At 54.3% G+C, this 19,629-nt stretch overlaps 1 protein-coding gene across 3 annotated transcripts in view; it reads right to left on the bottom strand.

Annotated features, from left to right (window-relative positions):
• PRR12 (proline rich 12) overlaps positions 1-19,629 on the bottom strand; it is a 43,500-nt gene that overhangs the window by 16,785 nt on the left and 7,086 nt on the right. For 2 of the 3 annotated variants that reach the window (XM_075537726.1, XM_075537724.1), the window contains exons 5-8: positions 18,945-19,614; positions 17,269-17,783; positions 863-979; positions 435-568 (exon numbers count right to left, since the gene is read on the bottom strand). In XM_075537726.1, coding sequence (XP_075393841.1) covers positions 435-568; positions 863-979; positions 17,269-17,783; positions 18,945-19,614 — 1,436 coding nt within the window. The remainder of the gene's footprint in view (positions 1-434; positions 569-862; positions 980-17,268; positions 17,784-18,944; positions 19,615-19,629) is intronic. The other variant, XM_075537725.1, reaches the window with a different exon arrangement.

The following is a 19,629-nucleotide window of genomic DNA, read 5'->3' on the forward strand; positions in this document are numbered from 1 at the left end:
TTGTTGCCCACTTTTGCTGGGTCCCCCTCTCTCTGGGTCTTTGATTCCGCCCTCCCACCCTTCTCTGGTCTCTGTCCCTCACCTTCTCTGAGTCTTTGCCACACACACGGCCCTGAGTCTGTCCTCACCCCTCTCTAGATCTTCACACTCCTGGATCTTTGTGCACTTCTTTCTCGGGGCCTCTTTCCCCCTACCCCTATCTCTTGGTCTCTACCCATCTATCTCTGTGGGTCCCTCTGTCCCACTTTCTTGGGGTCTCTCTCACTTTCCCTCTGGGTCTCTGTACCCTCCTGTCTTTCTTTCTGGGCCCCAGTCTCTACTTCCTCTCAGGGTCTCAGTCCCTCTGCACGCCCCTGACTCCATATCTCCAGTGGGTGATCCCATCCCTATACCCATCCTCCTGTCTCCCAGGCCTCCCTGAGCCCTGGTGGTACCTGATGGGCACGGGGGGCCGGTGCCAGGGCTTCCGCGCACAGACCCTCACGTAATCCTTCTTGTTGACGTTCTCCAGGAACTTCACGTACAGGCGCTGGTACCGGTTTTTTGCATTCCCAAAATACCCCAAATACTAGGGAAGGGCATAGGAAGAACTCTCACCACTCCAGACACATGCCTGTGACTCCCACCTGCCCCAGCCCCTGCCTGGAGCCTTCAGGGGGTTGGGGGGGGTGCCCCAGAGCACAGGAGTCCAGCAAGAGGGGGGAGAACAAGGGTCCCACGAGCTTAAGCTTAAGCCTTGCTCCCCTACCGCAGAACCCAAACCCAGGGGAGCTTGAGCCCTGTTCCTCCACGCCCCCCCGCAGAACCCCGAGCCCTGCCTCCCCCACAAGCCCGAGCCCTGCGTTCCCCTCAGCCAACTTACATTACTTGTGGCACAAAACTGTCTCTGCCCGTCCTTGATCTCCGGGGTAAATTTCTGCAACAGGGCCTTCTGTACCCGCCAAATGGGTGGGGGCTCGCGTCCCGTCTGCAGCGCCAGCTGGAGAACACACCAACCAAGCCAGCTGGGTCAGTCCCCATTCCTGCACCTCCCACCCTCATCTACACAGACCCAAACCAATCCAACTCGTAGTGGCCTCTGGGCAGGGCAGAGCTGCCCCTGTGGGCTCCCGAGACTATACACCTTAATATGGGCAGACAGCCTCACCTTTCTCTCTCAGTGCGATTGGTGGGTTGGAACTACCGACCTCGCCATTAACAGCCGAATGCTTAACCGTGAGGGCCACCGGGGCTCCTTATCCAGTGCAGCATCCACTAACATGTATCCGACACGTGCGGTAGGGCTCCACCCACTGCCATGCAGTCGATTTCCACTCAGGCTGTAAATCTTTACAGAAGCAGACAACTACATTTTCTCCCTCCCGAGAGGATGGCTGATTCGAACTGGCAACCTTGATGCTTACAGCCCCCACGTTTTACCTACTGTGCCATCCAACTCTTCTGGTATTCCCCCAAACTCCCTGCCATTGCTTGGATTCTAACTCGCACCAACTCTACAGGACAGGGTAGACTCGCCCCTGTGGGTCTGGGAGACTCCAACTCTTCACCAGAGCAGAAAGCCTCGTCTTTCTCCCTCAGGACACCCGGTGGTTTCAAACTGCTGACTCTGGGGTTGGCGGCCCAGTGAGGAACAACCACCTTACCAGAGCAGCTCTGTCCGAGCTCGGACACGCATGCTAAATGCTAGAGTAAATGCTGCTTCCATCTGGCTGCATCCTCCCAATGCTCTTCAGATGCGGCATCATGAAGTATTCCATCGGGCGGTGACATAAAATCCCAGTGATTACCCACTGCCCCCGAGTGGATTCTGGCTCATAGCCACCCTCCAGGACGGGGCAGAACCACTTCTGTGGGTTTCTGAAGCTGTCCATCTTTCCAAAACAAACCAACTCACTGCTATCCAGTTGACGCTCATCCACAGCGACCCTACAGGACAGGGTAGAACTGCCCGTGTTTTTTTCTTTCTTTCTTTTTTATTAAATACTTTTATTGGGAGGCTCTTACATCTCATATCACAACCCATATTTTCATCTATTGTGTCAAACACACTTGTACATATGTTGCCGCCATCATTTTCAAAGCATTTTCTTTCTACTTGAGCCTTTGAGATCAGCTAATTCCCCCCCCCCCCCCGACTCCCTCCCCCACCCGCCCCTGTGGGGTTTTTCGAGACTGTAATTCTTTATGGGAGTAGGAAACCTCGTCTTCATCCAAGGAACAGTTACTGGTTTCGAACTGAAGGCCTCTGAGCTGTAACCACCAAGAGCTCCCTTAACTCTTTAAAGGAGAACAAAACCTCATCTTTGTCCCTCAGGGCAGTTGGTGGGTCTAAACTGCTGGCCCCGTGGTTAGCAGCCCAATTTGCAACCCACACCAGCGCTCCTTCATCGGAACTCACAGGGGGACTGTAGGGTTTCTCAGGCTCTAAATCTTTCCCAGAACAGAAATGCCTCCTTGTTCTCAGGAGGCATGGTGGTTTGGGTTTGAACCAGTGACCTATAAGTTTGCAGCTTGACGCCTATCCAGCAGTGCCCCCTCCATCTGTGAGGGCAATGTAGCAACCTGCGGCTGTCCAGTCTCTCCCAATTCACAGTGACCTCAAGTGCTACCCAGATAAATGCTCCCTGCATTCAGGCTTTCGTGGCCCGGCGTCCTGTTGGCGCAGTGGTTATGAATCGTGCTGATAACTGCAAGGCCAGCAGTTTGAGACCATTAGCCGCTCCTCGGGAGAAAGACGAGGCTTTCTACTCAAGAGTTCCAGTCTTGGAAACCCACAGGAGCAGTGCTACGCTGTCCTATGGACTCCCTAAGACTCTGAATCGAATTGATATCAGTGCATGCCTTTTTTTCCCTTCCCCGCAAAACTCGTCAGAAGCAGACTGCCAGGCCTTTCTCCCGTGGCACCGCGGGGGTGTGTGTTCAATGCCGGCATCAGGATTAAGGGTTGAGAACAGGCTACTGGCGCCACGGAAAGTTCTTGCCGATAACCTCCGCACTTGTGACTCTTGGGCCCGAGGGTGGCTTTCCGGCAGGTCCGCCCGCGACGTCACTTCCGGTTGACCTCATTCACGGTCAGTGTCCACACGCTGACGCTCGATTCTATAGGAGCTCTTACTGTTGTCCTGCTTGTTGGAGGTGTCGTCCAATGAGTCGAGTCCGACTCTTTGCGTCACGCACGACTCTTTACGGCACGCGCGCACGACTCTTTGCGGCACGCACGCACGCACGCACGCTATGGCAGAAAGACTCCCTGTCCTGCGCCATCTTCCCCAATAGACCTGGTTCTCCACACGGCTCGACCGGGCGCTTGAAGACAAGGGGCCCAGGCACGGATCGTCTTGCTGGATGTACAAGGAGGCTCGGGAAAGTTGGTGGGGAGTGGATGGAGGTATGGATTGTGACAAGAGTTGCCCGAGCACCCCATAAAATGACTTAAAACAAGCAAAAATAAGAGAGACACCGGAGAAAAAAAGAAACGTTGGTGGGGAAATGGAATAGACGGTAAAAAAGAAAACAAAGGTAACAGCCTCCCAACCATGAGACCGGAAGAACTAGCTGGTATCCTGCGACCACCACCCGACTGCTCTGAAAGAGATGCCCCAAACGGATGTCTTGGATTGAGTGGGAGAAAAATGTAGACCAGAACTTAAGATCCCGAGAGACCAGGCTGACTGGTCGGACAGAGAACGGAGGAACACCCCGGTCTATGGTGCCTCCTCAACCTTCAGGTCTGAAAACGAACTCAACCTCATGGCTCAACTTTCAGTCTAGTAGAGAGGTCTGTAATGTAGACAACAGGGACCCCTGGTGCATAGTGGTTACCTGTTGGACTGCTAAGCTCCAGGTCAGCAGTTCGAAACCAACAGCCACTCGGCAGGATAAAATCCAAGGTTTCTGCTCTCCAGTCTTGGAAACTCAGAAGGCAGCTCTACCTCGCCCGAGCCATGACTCGATTCCACACGGACCCGCTAACAGTAAGTAGGAGCCACACACACCTTTACAGTAGCCAGATAGTGAGAGGGGCTAATAGAGGAGAGACCAGACTACCACCAAGAAAGAAGAGCTGGGAATAGAACATGTCCTTGGGACCCAGGCTTCCTGTGCTGAGAACCTCCTAGACCCGAGCAAAGATTGGTGCCAAGACACACAGAGAGAGCTGCAAAGGACGCTGGGTCCACAGATGTCAAAAGGGACACAAGGACCTCCTCTCAGAACCAACACACAGAGAGAAGGCCTTTGCCCTAGCGCCTGCACCCTGAATTCATGATTAGAGCCCCCTGAAGCGTGAGAACATAAATTCCTGTTCGTTAATTAACCGTTAATTAACTCACAGGCGGCATTTCCGTTACAGCATCCCTAGATAAGGAAGACAGCACTCACTGCCATCCCGTCCATGTGGACTCACAGGTGACCTTCCAGGACATGGCCGACCAGCTCCTGTGCGTTTCTGAAATGGTAACTCCTTTTTTTTTTTTTAATTTAAATCATTTTACTGGGGCCTGTTACAGGTCTTAGCACAATCCATCCATTGTGCCTAGCACCTTTTGTACATGTTGCCATCATCATTTTAAAAACATTTTCCTTCGACCTGACCCCTTGGGTTATCAGTTCGTTTTTTCCACCTGAGATGGTAACTCTGGATGGGAGTAGAAAGCCTCATCTTTTACCTTTGGAGCAACTGGTGGTTTCAAGTTGCTGACCTTGTAGTCAGCAGCCCAATGTGTAACCACCATGCTACTGGGGCTCCCTAAAACGGTGGGTTTTCAAATATACATATTATGTTAAATACACATTATGTATAAAAACATATATAAGTATATAAATGGATATATGAGTATATGCATATAGTATATTCATTTATGCAGTGTTTCCAGCCCTGAAGATGATTAAAGATAATGGTCATCAAAGGTAATAATGAAAACTGAAAGCAACAGAGGGAGGGAGAGATCCTGGACTTATGTCAGAGCCAATCTCCAAGGGAGGGTTGTTGGAACAAACCCGTCATTTGTCGGAGACCCCGGCACGATCACTTCATAACACAATGACACAAACTTTCCAAGCAACACTGGGAATCCAGAGAGAGTAGCGATACCAGGAGGGGAAGGGAAAGGTGGGGGGAGAAAATGGGAACCGACCACAATGGTCTACATATAAACCCCTCCCAGAGGGACGGACAACAGAAAAGTGGGTGAAGGGAGACACCAGACAGTGTAAGACATGAAAAAATAGTAATTTATAAATTATCAAGGGTTCATGAGGGAGGGGGCAAAATGAGGAGCCAATACCAAGGGCTCAAGTAGAAAATGTTTTGAAAATGATAGCAACAAATGTACAAATGTGCTTGACACAATGGATGAATGGATGGACTGTGGTAAGAGCTGTACGAGCCCCCAATAAAATGATTAAAAAAACCCAAAACACTTTCCAAGCCACTCAAGTCAGGACATTCCCCAAACACCCCGCCACCATCTGCCCGCTCAAGGACGTCAGCCTTCTATGAGGCAAGAGAAGAGGACAAGCGTGTGGCTTGTGCCAGGAACACCAACGGGTGACAAGTGGTGGCTTGTCCCTGTGAGCTCCCACCCCATCCCCATAGTGACTCCCTCCACTGGCAGGAGGCGCCCCGTGGCTCAGTGGGCTTATGAGTTGGGCTGTGAACCCCCAAATTTGGCGGTTCAAACCCACCAGAGAAAGATGAGACAGTCCATTTCAGAACCCCCCAGGGTGGGGGGGGCGCAGTGTCGCTAGGTGTGGGAACTAACCCACTGCCCCCGAGCCGATTATCCGACGTGGAGAGAACCCTTAGGACCAAGGGGAACTGTCCTGGCCCCCTTGTTTTTCTAAGGCTGTCCGTCTTGATAGAAGCATACCCCCCCCCACACACACACATCTATCTCTTGGGGTGGCTGGTGGCTTCTGAACCGCTGGCCTTGCGTGTAACGGGCACTGCCCCTGGTGCTCAACCCACTGTAACACCAGGGCTCCATTGGCTCATTCCTAGAAGGTACGATATCACCTCCCAGCCACACCTGCATACGTGTGTTCATGAGGCGGTATCCACCAGCGTGGGTGTGCTTTAAGCCCACTGTGGACTTTTCAGACAGGGAATCCAGGACAGATGAACCCCTCAGGACCAATCATGAGAGTAGCCATACCAAGAGGGTAAGGGGAAGGTGAGGGGAGAAAGGGGGAACTGCTCACAACGATCCCCCTATAACCCCCTCCCAGGGGGATGGGATGGATAACAGAAAAGTGGGTGAAGGGAGACATGGGTCAGTGTAAGACATGAACCAATAATAATTATAAATTATCAAGGGTTCATGAGGGAGCAGGAGCGGGGAGGGAGGGGAAAAAATGAGCTGATTCCAAGGGCTGAAGTAGAAAGAAAATATTTAGAAAATGATGATGGCAACATAGGTACAAAGGTACTTGACACAATGGATGGATGAATTGATTGTGATAAGAGCTGTAAGAGCCCCCAATAAAATGATTTTAAAATAGTTTAAAAAGTGGGGAAAATGTTTGGAGAATCATGATGGCAACTAATATACAAATGTGCTTGTCACAATGGATAGATGGATTGTGATAAGAGTTGTACGAGCCCCAATAAAATGAATTAAAAAAAGAAGATTAGAAATGGGGGTAAAAGATCCCCAAAGGGGGGTAGGTGAAAAGATCAAGGAGCTTCTTTCTCTTGGGGCTGACAGAACCAGAGAGCCTTCCGCCCCCCAAAACCGGTGCCCAGAATTGGGGCTTCCTGGCACCGTCCGCTGGGAAGGGCCAGTCTTCGGAGAGGGACCTGGTGGTTCGTGAAGTTGAGGGTCTGGGAAAACGAGTAAGACCCTTCTGTGAGACGCATCGGGGCCGCAGATGGCCCTGGCCACAGTGATCAGTGTGAAGGATGAAGACCGAAAACATAGGCGTCAGGATGAGGCGCAGGGGGCCCCCTGGCAGTGTGCTACTGTCATGCTGTACCCAAAATTGCCGGGAGCCAGAGGCGACAAACTGAGAGAATATTGTTTTTACTTATGGAAGCCACGACCTTGTGGGGTTGCAATGGCCCCTCTAGAGGACGGGGATACTATGTTTAAACAGGATGAAGCCTTGTGCCCCAGAAGAGTGTGTCTCACAGCCTTGCCTGCGGGGCGTGGAGGGTCAGAACCTTGTACACTCAGGCCATGTTTCCAAACCGGCTCCCTCTGACCGGAAACGGGAATGGAAAGTCCCTCTGTTTCCACCCCACTCCTTACAACTTGAGACACTCCCACCCTGGCCTGCGCCCAGGATCTGACCTCAGGGTCACAGAGACACAAATGTATGACTCTTATCTGCTCCAAGGAGGCTTCCTGGAAGAGGTGGTGGTGCCTCTGAGACTGGGAAGGAGCTTCGTATCCTCGCCAGGGGGTGGGGGTTTGGCAATGACCGTGGTTGCCCAGGGGCAAGGAAGTGACAGCTGTGGGTCTAGAATAGAGAAACTGACAGACATGGATAAATAAAGCACAAGGGCATTGTGGGAAAGCCGACAGGCAGCACCAGGGACGTTGGGAGAAGCCAGAGATAAACTAGAGGTGGTGGCTGCCTTCACACTGGATTCAGAGGGTGATGCCAATGGATTGGTCATGGTGGCTCCGAGCACTGGCCTCAGCGGGATCGGGTACTGGGATCGATTAGCGATGTCTGTCACGGGCACCTGCTGGAACACTGGGGGTGGGGTCTGCTGGCTACGGATTGGTGATATACCTACGGTTTTACACCCCGCTTGTCTTGACCTTTGGAACAACAACGGGACACCCAGAGAAGGGGGTTACCACCCTTGTTCGTAACTGGATGGAAATGAGATCCAGGGAGAGGTCTTGCTCAGCTGCAGTCACACAGTCCATGTGAGGCAGGAAGAGACTGAGCAGGTGTCCTGGGCCATCCCCACCCCCACTCCCACCCCCAGGCAGTGAGAGTCCCTTTCCTCCCCACCGGGATTGAACAACCCAAGGGCTACCACTTCCTGCCTGACTCCAGACCATCGGGGCTTCCATCTCCAAAGGCGACCGTCGCTCGCCATGTGACCTCACTGCCCTGTTGTGGCTCTAAGGAGCCTTTCAGAAAGTCATCAGACCATTCCTGCCTGAAGAGACATTCCCCCATAGCCTCCTGCTCACTGTCCTCCGAAGAGCGAGCAGATGCTCCCTGGGGCCGGGGGCCTCCTGCTCACCCTGTGCCCACAGAGTTCAACCTCTCTCCCTACACAGATCCTCCTGGATTCTCCACCAGCCTCGCAGTGATGAACCTCTCCTGGGCATTTGAACCAATCAGAGCCTCTCCTGAGAGTCTGAACCGGGATGAGCTTAAGGCCTGGAAACTATGAGCAGCCAATGTCTGAAACAAAGTGTGGGCTCGAGGAGCCCAGGGCCCATTAGCAAGGGATAGGAGGAGCCAGAGTCACAAGACATGGGCAACAAAATGCCATCCAGGCCTAGCCACCTCCCTGTTTGTCAGAGGCCCATGTCCACAAAGCCCATGGGTGGGTCATGGGTGGGTTTGAACCATCTCTTGTTAGCATTTAACCCATGCCACAGGGCTCCTTAATTCCTTCCATAGCTCCCACCCACTTCACCCTGGTATCCAATGTCTAGCGTGGCCTGGTCCCGGCACGGCCTTGTGCCCAGCCTTGTGCTCACTGCGCCGGCCACCTGCCTGACACCTTGCATCCCAGCTCAACACAAAGACACCAGGTTCCCCTCTACACTTGGGTTCCCCTTCCCCATTCTCTTCTGCACCCATCTAAGAATAAGTGCCTGAGCTTCACCACTTGTTCCTCCTCACAGCTACCCACGGAAACGGGCAGTTCATGGTACTCCCCGTTCCCCACACTGGGAAGCTGAAGACGAGCGGGATGTAGCTCAACTTGCATCATAGACTCAGCTCTGAGCACCAGACTCAGCAGAAGCAAGTGCTGTGATCGATTAGTGATGTCTGCCACGGGCACCACCTGGAACACAGGTTCTGGACATCCATACCTTAGGGCCAATTGCCTTTTTTAGTACTCAGATCTGAACTGAGAGATGCCATCAGATGTGGAAATCTGAGAAACAGGAAGAGAGTATATGCAGACACCCTAAGTGTGGCCCACTCCCTTCTGTTAAGGATTATATAGCTCCCCTGGAGAAGAGCGCTGGGACACCTAAGGTCAACTAGCTCAGGAAGGCCAAGGTTAAGCATGGTTCTGTATGTGCCTTCCCGTCACGTGTATGCCTCTAGCACAGTGGTTCTCAACCTTCCTCACGCAGTGACCTTTTCATACAGTTCCTCATGTGCTGGTGACCCCCAACCATAAAATTATTTTCGTTGCTACTTCACCACTGCAATGTTGTTACTGTGATGAATCGTCATGTAAATATCTGATAGACAGGATGTATTTTATTGTTACAAATTGAACATAAAGCATAGGGATTACTCACAAAACAATATTGCAGTTATACTGAAATATTTATGTGTTTCCCGATGGTCTCAGGCGACCCCTGTGAAAGGGTCGTTTGACCGCCAAAGGGGATGGCGACCCACAAGTTGAGAACCGCTGCTCTAGTACATGTCCTTCCTGTATGCCGTGGCTTCTGTGGCCGATGGTTATGTACGCCTGTGAGAGAATACATTCTCTCTCTCTCTGGTTCCAGAATCCGTGGAAGGAGGTGAGCCCTTGCATGCCTTGTCTGATGTCTCTTTAATGTACCCTTCAATTACACAACTGCCCTTTAGGGCCCATTCAATTGTGGAGACTGGTCCCCCATAATCAGAATACATTGGCACGCTGCAATGATACTGGAAAGATTTTGGCAGTTTCGAAGATAGACTACAAAGAAAGGCCTGGTGAGCTTGTCCTGAAAAATCAGCTCATGGAACCCCATGGGTCCCAACAGCCTCTTTTCTAACCGACCTTCAGGAGGGCTGGCGTAGGGCTGGGCAGGGGTCCATCTATTGGGCGTGCGTGCCCATGAGCTGGGGTTCAACCCAGCACCGCGAACCAACCAGCACGAGCATAAAACACACGCTGGGCTTTGAACCAGCGGTATGAACAAAAAGGAAAATGTATACGAAACATCTCACCGAGCGTCTGGCACTCTTGGACGACGACAGTCGCGATGTATTGTGGGCGGAGAAAATAGGAAGAAAACTCTTTCCAACAACTAAGGTCACCCGATCTCTTTCTTTTTTCAATGTAGCCCCCCCACCCACCCACCCACCCAACTTTTAAATGACATAGATGGCTCACACAATCATTTCTATTGGGCCACACCCCTCCGGGATGCCCTGGTGGCACGGGGGTTAGGCAGTGGGTAAGCTCGCCGAAACGTCCATGTTTTGAACTCCCTAGCCACTCTGGGAGACAGAAGCGGCAGCCTGCTTCCATTTAGTGTTACAAACCAAACCAAATTCACTGCCATCCAGTCAGCTCCAAATCATAGTTCCCTATAAGGCAGTGTAGAGCTGCCCCTGTCACCTAGGGATACACTCCTTACGTAAGCAGACAGCCTCATCTTTCTCCCTCAGAGGGGCTGGTGGTTTCGAACTGCCCAGCTTGGGGTTCGCAGCCCAACAGGTCAGAGAAAGAGAGACGACCGTGGCAGAGACCGTCATGCCTCCCACAGAGCTGACAAGCCACTCTCAAAGGCTCAGGCTCGCGAGAGGTAAAAAGGGACCCAGTCTTCAACCACGGGCCTTGCCCAAGGTCACTGGGATGAGGAACAGAAAGGAGCACTGGGCGGAAGCCACGGGTCGCCGCCCAATAGCTGAGGTCTCCAAGCCACCAACAGGCCAGCCCTCACCCTGAGGGAGCCAGCAGGGCCCTCGTCCGTTTTACAGCCCCAGCCAGCCTGCCCTCACCTCCCCACCCCGAGGCAGCAGGAGTGGCCGGGCCCGCGTCCACCAGCACCCACGCCTGTTGTATTTTAGGCAGCTGAGTGCTTGCTTGCTGGCCACCGTCCCCTGTCCCTCGCCAGCTGGGGGTGGTGTCAGATGGCACTGGCTCCCATCCCGGCCTGGCACTCACCAGCTGAGGCCCCCCCACCCCCCAACCAGCTCTCTCAGAGTGCACGTCCTCCTCTGTCAGACTGAGGGTCATGGGCCCCACCCAGGAAGCTGTGGCCTGCGGCTGACAAGTCAGGAGGAGGGCACCCCCAAATCCTAACCGAACCCCACCCTCTGTCCAGGCGGTTCCCACTGGAAGGGATCCTGAAAGACAGAGAACTGTCCCACAGGGCGTCCGAAGAGGTCATCTTTACACAGAGGAGCCCTGGTGGCACGCGGATTGCAGGCTGGGTTGCTAATCGCAGGATCAGCAGTTCGAATCCATCAGCTGCTCCACAGGAGAAAGAGGAGGCTTTCCGCTCCTGTAGAGTGACAGGGTCAGAAACCCCAGGGGCAGTCCCTATGCTGGCCTAGGGGGTGGCGGCTGTGAGTCAGAATCAACGAGGTGGCAAAACTCAAACACACTGGCATTGAGTCAATCCTGACACACAGCAACCTTACAGATGGGGCAGAGCCGTCCCTGTAGGCGACGGGACAGCCTGTGCTCTGTACTGAGGCAGGCAGGCATGTCTTTCTCGCTGGGAGCAGCTGGTGGTTTCGAACGGCTGACCTCTGACAGCAGTAGGTATCAGGAAGGAGACGATGGGTTTCACCAAAGGTCATGAGCCCAGGGGTCCTGTGAAGGGTGATGAGAAAATGTCGCAGCAGTTAACGGTGCCGGTGGCCCAAGGTGAACGCGATGTCACTGAACTGTACCGGTCGAAACGGCGCCCAAAGTCTGGTAAACTACGCCACACGATTTAAGAAAGGACCAGCAGGGCGGAGAGGGGAAGGAATTCATTCAATTCATAGAACTGACTCAATTAAGAATGGCCATGATGATAATGATGCCTATCCTTAATGTATCCCATAATTACATCCCCCACATTTTTGAAAAAGTGACTCCCCAATCCCCCCAATCGGCCCACCCCCGCCCCGTAATGAAATGAAACCCAGAACTGTCCAGCTAGGGCCAGGTGTTCAACCCAAGTGGACCATGTAGTTTAAAATAAAATGAAATAAAATGGGATTGGCGGTTCACATCTACCCAGAGGCGCCACAGGACAAAAGGACTTGGAGACCTGCTCCCATCCAAACACACCCAGCCCGGAAAACCCTCCAGGCGGTTACATGGTAACAAAGGAGGAGGGGGTAACATGGTAACACAGGGCGGTGGTTACACTGTTAACCAAGGGACTGGTGGTTACACTGTAACACAGGGGCTGGTGGTTACACTGTAACACAGGGGCGTGGTTACACTGTAACACGGGCATGGTTACACTAATGCAGGGACAGGCCTGGAAATCCACTACACTGAAACTGACAAGCAAATCCAAGGTCCCCCAGGTCAACACCACATCCGTCTCTTTCTGTATGCGATGGCCTTGGCCATAGCCTGCTGACCTCCTCAGCCGGCTCCCCCTCCCATTCCCTGCAGAGCACCACTGACCACACGTGCTGCCTGTCACAAATCCCCCAGTCTTGTCGTAGCAGAGAAGTAGCCACGCCGGCCTCGTCCAAGGGCCAAACCTCAGCAACCTGAAGGACCCTGCTTACCAAAAACCACAGGGCTAGAGACCACATGCAAATGAGCAAGCGTGCCCATTCCCACGGGGTCCCCCAGACTCACCATGGCGACGCTAGGGGACCGAGTAGAACTGCCCCTGTGGGTAGCTGAGACATGGCTTTGTGGGCACAGCCTAGCCCCTCGTCGCCCTGGGAGCAGCTGGTGAATTTGAACCGCTGATCTGTCGGTTAGCAGTTTAATGCACAGCCCATGATGCCCCCAGATCTCCTGGGTTCAGGTACGGGTTTCCAGTAAGACTTGATTTACAGAGGGTAGAGGGGACATGGCAGGGAGATGGGGGAAACATCACAATGAACAACGCATAACACGCCCCGCCGCCCGGGGGACAGACAATAGAAATGGGGGATGAAGGGAGGCAGCGGACGGTGGACGATAAGAAAATAATCATTTATAATTTATCAAGGGTCCATGAAGGGTGGGGGAGGAGCTGATACCAAGGGCTCAAGTAGAAAGAAAATGTTTTGAAAAGGATGATGGCAACATATGTACCATTGTATTTGATACAATGGATATATGGATTGTGATGAGAGCTGTCAGAGCCCCCAATAAAATAATTTATATGTATGTGTGTATATGTATATATATATATAAGTCAATCAAGGTTTTTATATATATATCACCATAAAAACCAGTAGTGGCCTGGATTTGGCCTGTGGGGTATAGGCTAACTGCCCCTTAAGGGAAGGATGAGGAGGGAAACAGACTGGTCTATAGGGAAGATGCTGAGGAAAACACAGTGAAATTCATTACTGGCCAGCACCTTCAGACAGGTTCCCAGGCTGTACTACGACTTTGCGGTAGAAGACAGCCTCACCTTTTTCCAGCGGAGCGGCTGACGGGTTCGAACTGCTGACCTTTTGGGTTTCCAGCCACAGTGCTTCCTCTCTGCACCATCAGGGCTACCTGAAACCTAGGCAGTCTCCCGTTCCCCGCTCCCCCCAACAAGCCTTCAATTTACAAGCGGGGTAGTTGCCTGGGCGTCTCCGTGGGTGTCCTCACGGACTAAAGGGCGTCCTCCCCTCCACTAAGATGTGCTGACATTCTCACCTGCAGGTCCCTTAGAATGTGGCCTCTTCTGGATGCAAGGCCGCCGAAGATTTGATCAGTTAAGTTCACACACAAGGTCCCACAGAGCAAGTCCTAACCCCACAGAGGCAGCTAGGAAGAAGGCGGCCAAGGGCCCCGAGTGGAGCCGGGCAGCAGCACAGAGAATATCCCCAGAAAGACCAGGTTCATCAGTCCCCTTAAAAATCACAGCCTACAGGAAACCGATCTGCACAGCCAAGATGTTACTTTAATAAACTATGGGGGGGTGGGGGTGGGACAGGAGCTGACACTAAGGGCTCAGATAGAAAGTAAGTGTTCAGAAAAGAATGACGGCAACATAGGAACAAACAGGCTTGATACAATGGATACACAGATTTGTTGTAAGAGCCCCCATAAACCATCTTAAAAAGAAAAAGACATTATGTGATACTTTGTTGCAAAGCCCTGCTCCTCGGTGATTCCCGTTTCCACTTTTACAGCAACAAATCACTCACATCCCCTCCCCTCCGTAAGCGCCAGGAGAGAGCCTCATTCTCTGGCCAAACAGAAGGCTTCACTTCAAAAGCAGCCCACTGGGTAACACAGGTACTTGGTGTGCTTGATACAACTGATGTATGGATTGTTATAGGTGCTTTAGGAGCCCCCAATAAGTGACTTTTTTTTTAAGTAGCCTGTAAGCTGCAAGGTCAGCTATTCAAATCCACGGGCTGCTCTCCAGGAGAAAAGCAGGGTTTTCTAAAGGCAGGGTTTGTAAAGTTTGTTTTGGAAATGCTGTGGGGGGGATGGCAGGTCTACCTTATGTCACAGGGTCCTTGGGGGTCAGCATGGACTCCCTGGCAGGGAGTTTGGTGTTTAGGTTTGGGTATACTGAGTCAAACGTTTAATGAACTCACCCCTGACATCATAGAGCCCTGGTGGGGTAGTGGTTAAGTTAGCAAGGTATAGGCAGTTCAAAACCACCAGCCACTCTCCCCACGGGGGCAGTTCTGTGTGCTATGGGGGCTGCTATGTGCCGGAATCTGCCTCTCTTTGGTGAGATGCGTGGTGTCAGCTGGTATTGATGATTTCTCGGGCCTTCTGCGGCCTCCTGGCCAGACATCCCCCACCCGCCCCACCCACTCCTGCAGTAAAGCACCGGCCCCCACCCATCCCTCCAAAATGTATTTGGTGAATCGCCCTCTTTTCAGAAAAATAGCTCAGCAGGACTTTGGTCATGAAAAGCTTTTGTCATCAGAGAGGATAAAGTGGAGGCATCTGCTATGGCAACGCCCCTCGGGGCAGGGTGGTGGCGCCCACTTTGGGCAAGACCGGCCTGGCGAGCGCGGGCGGCGATTACACAACTTGTGTTCAAGGCTGTTTAGTCAATCACGGGGAGAACCAAAAGAAAGCGTTCTGAAACGACCAAGGTAGCGGCCGGACAGTTCGTCTTGGTAGGACTGAACTATGGGATAGCGTGATAGGTGGATTAAGTGCCAATCAAACGGGAGAGGAGGAGGAGGAGAGAGAAGAAGAGGAAGGCCTCGTCTGGGTTGTTCATGGTTGTAGCCCCAGCACCCAGAGAGCTGGACCCCTGCGGGGAGTAAGGGTCACGGGCTGGGCTGCTAACTGCCAGGCCAGAGATTTCCACCCACCCGCTGTTCCCGGAGAGACGGATGAGGCTCTCAACCCTTGTAGAATGACAGTCTCAGAAACTCACAGGACCAGTTCTACCCTGTCCTGGAAGGCCACTGGCAGTTGGGACAGACTAGGTGGCAATGAGTTTGGCTTTTCTGGTTTCTTCCAGACGCATCCTCAGAATGTGCAGGAGCCCCCCATTGGATTCGACTCGACGGCGGTGAGTTTAAGAGTGGACACGCAGAGCACTGGCATCCTGATGCCGCAGGGGGCAAGTGCCGGACTGCTGGACGCCAGGTCAGCAGGGAAGAGATTTGAGGTCAGAGGGAGGGGTTTGAGGCTTTCTACAAGGGAAATCAGCTTCCGTCCCAGAACCCCGCAGGGCAGTTCTACCCTGTCTACAGGGCTACTGCGGGTCAGAATCAAATCAACGGTGGCGGCAAGTCTGGAGTTTGGTGAAGTGGCCTCACCAAGCCCCTCAGCCTCGGCGCCAACCTACAGGCAACCACCTGCAGGACCGTCACGGCAGTTCGGCTCTGTCCAGCAGGGCCAAAGTGATCCGCCCGCCATGACGGTCCAAAACAGCCCCCAGAGAAGCTTCCTGGAGCCACAGTGGCCCCGAGCCACACCACCAACCGTCTCACCTCACTCACAGGTTGAGACGAGCCACACGGCCTCCCACCAACCATCCAAGCAGTTGCCAACCAGGGCTTCTGACTCCCGGTCACCCCCACCTGTGAGTCACAATAGAACTGGGCTCCCCCCAAGTCTTCGGGGCCTGATTTCCCAAAGCGGACGGCCAGGCCCCTCCTCCACAGTGTGCCTACAGTATATGAGCACAAAGGGCTTGGCCTTCCGGTTAGAGGCCTCCCTTGCACCATCGACCCAGGAGCGACAAGGCTGGCGGTTCGAGCCCACCAGCCGCTCCAAAGGGAAAAGCCGAGGATGCAGGCTGATCCCAAGGTTCACAGCCTCGGAAACCCTAGCTAGAGCAGCGGTTCTCAACCTGTGGTTTAAGACCCCTTTGGGGGACAAACGACCCTTTCACAGGGGTCGCCCGATTCATGACAGTAGCAAAATGACAGTGATACAGTAGCAGCGAAAATAATGTGATGGTTGGGGGGGGGGGGTCACCATCACATGAGGAACTGTCTGAAAGGGTCGCAGCATTAGGAACGTGGAGAACTTCTGCCCTAGAGTGTGGTTCTACTCTGTCCCGCTACGCGTCGGGATGGCAGCAGACTTGGGTTTCGTTTCACGCACTTCTCTGAGCCAACCTGGGTCTATACTTAGGACTTGTCTCAGTTAGGACCCACAGACTCAGTTCTGCATCCTGTTGAACAGAAGGAAAGCAAGCTGCCTGTCCTGCATCATCCTCATCATCGGCATTACGTCTGAGCCCACGGTGCACCCAGGAGCCCTGGTGGTATAGCGGGTTGCATTGGCTGCTAAGCACAAAGTCGGCAGTTCAAAACCACCAGACGCTCCATGGAACAAAGGCGAGGCTGTCTACTCTCTCTGAGAGAGTAAAAGTCTCTGAAACTCACAAGGTCAGTTCTACCCTGCCCTCTAGGGTGGGTCTGAGCATGGACTCAGTGGCAGTGAATATAAGGCAGACACGCCTTTCCAACTGATCAAAGACCTGACAACCACCGAGCAAGAAGGGCCAGGAAGCAGTGGATGTCCTTTGAACCCGAGGTTCCTACGCTGAGAACCTCCTAGCCCCAGGGGATGAGTGTGGGCTCTCTGGGGAGATTGTTACAGCCACCGTGTCATTCCATCGCATCGCGAGTCTCCTTTATCTGCTGCCCCTGCCCTTCACCAAGCGTGATGTTCTTCTCCGGGGACCGGAGACCAATGACAAGTCCAAAGACACACGCACACGCCATGGACACACACACACACACGTCACATCTCGGGAGCCCCTGCTGTCCCCCCAGTCTGACGGGCTAGAGCACACTCACCTTCAGAGAAGGGATGTCCTCGGCCCGGATGACGAACTCGTCCCGCTCACGGAAGATGCCTTCCCCGCCACTCTCGCCTGCCTCCTCGTCTGTCTCACCGCACACGGCTGCCGTCTCCTGCTTCTTGGCCAGGTGCAGGGGACGGGCATCGGGCGGCTCGGGCTCCTCTGGGGATGGGGCCGTGGCGGCCGCAGCAGCGGCGGTGGGTTCCTCTGGAGGAGCAGCAGCTGGCGCTGGTGGTGGGGGCGGTGGTGGTGGGGGCAGAGGAGGAGGGGAGGGCAGGGCAGGTGGTGGTGGGGGCGGCGGCAGCAGCGTTGACGGTGGTGGTGGTGGTGGCAGTGGTGGTGGCGGTGGCAGCTGCTGTGGCGGTGGTGAGTTGGCTGCAGGGGCCACCAGCGGCGGTGGAGACGGCAGGGCTGGTGGTGGTGGTGGTGGTGGAGGAGGAGGCTGAGGTGGCTGAGGAGTGGGAGCAGGAGGTGGGGAGGGCGGGGGCTTCTCCTCCAGCATTGGAGGTTCTGGTGGTGGGGGGAAAGAAGGGTGCCAGTGGGGGGAGGTTCAGCTTGTGAGACACCCCGCCCTACTACACTTTGACCTCAGTAGCTTTCAATCTCCTTCAAGCCCCTGCTGCCCAATCCATGCTGACTCGCTGTGCCCCCAGGCACCCAGAGCACAAAACTGGCCCCTGGAGAATGCTAGGCCATCACCTTGAGGGAAGGAGGCTGGTGGGCATGACCTTTCACAAGCATGGGGCTGCTAACCACATTGTCAGCAGTTCACATCCCCCAGCCTTCTCAGAGGGCGAAAGCTGAGGCTGTCTGCTTCCGTAACAGGAAGGAGACCCAAACCAAAATCAACCCACAGCCACTAAGTCAATCCCGACCCACAGGGACCCGAGAAGGCCAGAGTTGAGCTGCTCCCTGACACCACATGGCCCCTCTGAAACTGTCCCCAATGTCCTGCCCTACGACCCACCCTTGTCATCCAAGATACACACCTACCTTATAACCTACTCCTAGAGGCCTGTCAGTCTGTCCTTCCCCAAGACCCACCTGTCCAGTCCCTCAGTGGCCTGGATCTTTTTCCTCCCTCTTCATTCCACCTCCCAGATAAGCTCCTTTGTCCCTGATCCGACATACTGTCTGCTCCCTAGAGCCCTTCTTAGGAGCCCTGGGGCTTTGAGGTCGGCGGTTCAAAGCCACCGACTGCTCTGTAGGATAAAGATGAGGCTGCCAGCTTCCTTAAAGACTTACGGCCTCAAAAAGCCACAGAAGCAGTTCTACCTATCCTACAGAGTCAGGACTACCTGTCCTTAAGACTACAGACCCCATGGCACTGTGTTTTAATATACATGTGTTGTTTTTTTCTTTTAAGAAAGAACTATTCCCAGGCTCCATGCCTGAGTTCCTAGAACCCACCATCTGTCCCATGCACGTATCACCAGCCCTGTCCCTTCTCGCCCCATCCCCCACATCCACTTTGGGGTCACTACTAATCCACAGGATTTCTCAGGGCAAAACGAGGAAGATATCCCAAGATGCCATGAGGCCACACGGTGACATCAGCTGCAACGGTGACGGAATCCATGGGAACAGTGCAAAACTATTGCATCAGGCTGTCTCTGAAAAATCAGCCCACTGCACCCAAATCCAAGCCCGGGGGTAGGGGGGGCAGCTCACCAGGCGTGCCGTTGCTGCTGGCGCTGGGCAGCCCCGGGAGGGGGGGTGGTCCTGCGACTGTCGCCGCAGCAGGAGCCAATGGAGGCCCGTCGGGGGCAGGCGGAGTATCCTTGGGCCCGGCGAGGGGCGGGTCGTCCAGGGCGGAGATGGCAGAGGAAATGCTCTCCTGCAGGTCCCGGTTCTTAGCCACAGAATCCTCCTCGTCCGAGGAGAACGAAGGCAGCGTCTCCAGGTTCCGCTTGAGCTCCTCGTCCAGGCGTTTGCAGGGTGAGGGGCAGCCCAGGCCCAGCCCCTCGTTCTCGGCGGCCTCCAGGGCGCCCCCAAGCCCGAAGGCGCCGGCGGGCGGCGGGTGGGGCAGGGGCGCGGTGGGGGGCTGAGGCTGCAGGCCGCGAGCTGGCACGGAGGGTGGTACGCTCTTGGGGGGGCTGAGCGGGGGCGTCAGGCCGGCCTGGTAGAGCGGCGGATGGCGCTTGCCAGACTTGAGGAAGTCCAGGAAGGAGGCCATGAAGCCCGACTTCATCTCCGGCTGCTTCTCCTCCACCTCCTTGATCTTGGCCTCGATCTTCTCCCGCGTCAGGCTGGAGTCCAGGCTGTTGTGGTCTGCGCCTGGCACGGCGTCACCCGACGAGACGCCCAGGCCCTCGCCCGCCTTGGGTACAGACAACTTGATCTGCATGTGGGGGGC

Source organism: Tenrec ecaudatus, chromosome 18 (genome assembly GCF_050624435.1).
Source record: "Tenrec ecaudatus isolate mTenEca1 chromosome 18, mTenEca1.hap1, whole genome shotgun sequence".
Taxonomy (NCBI): Eukaryota; Metazoa; Chordata; class Mammalia; order Afrosoricida; family Tenrecidae; genus Tenrec; species Tenrec ecaudatus.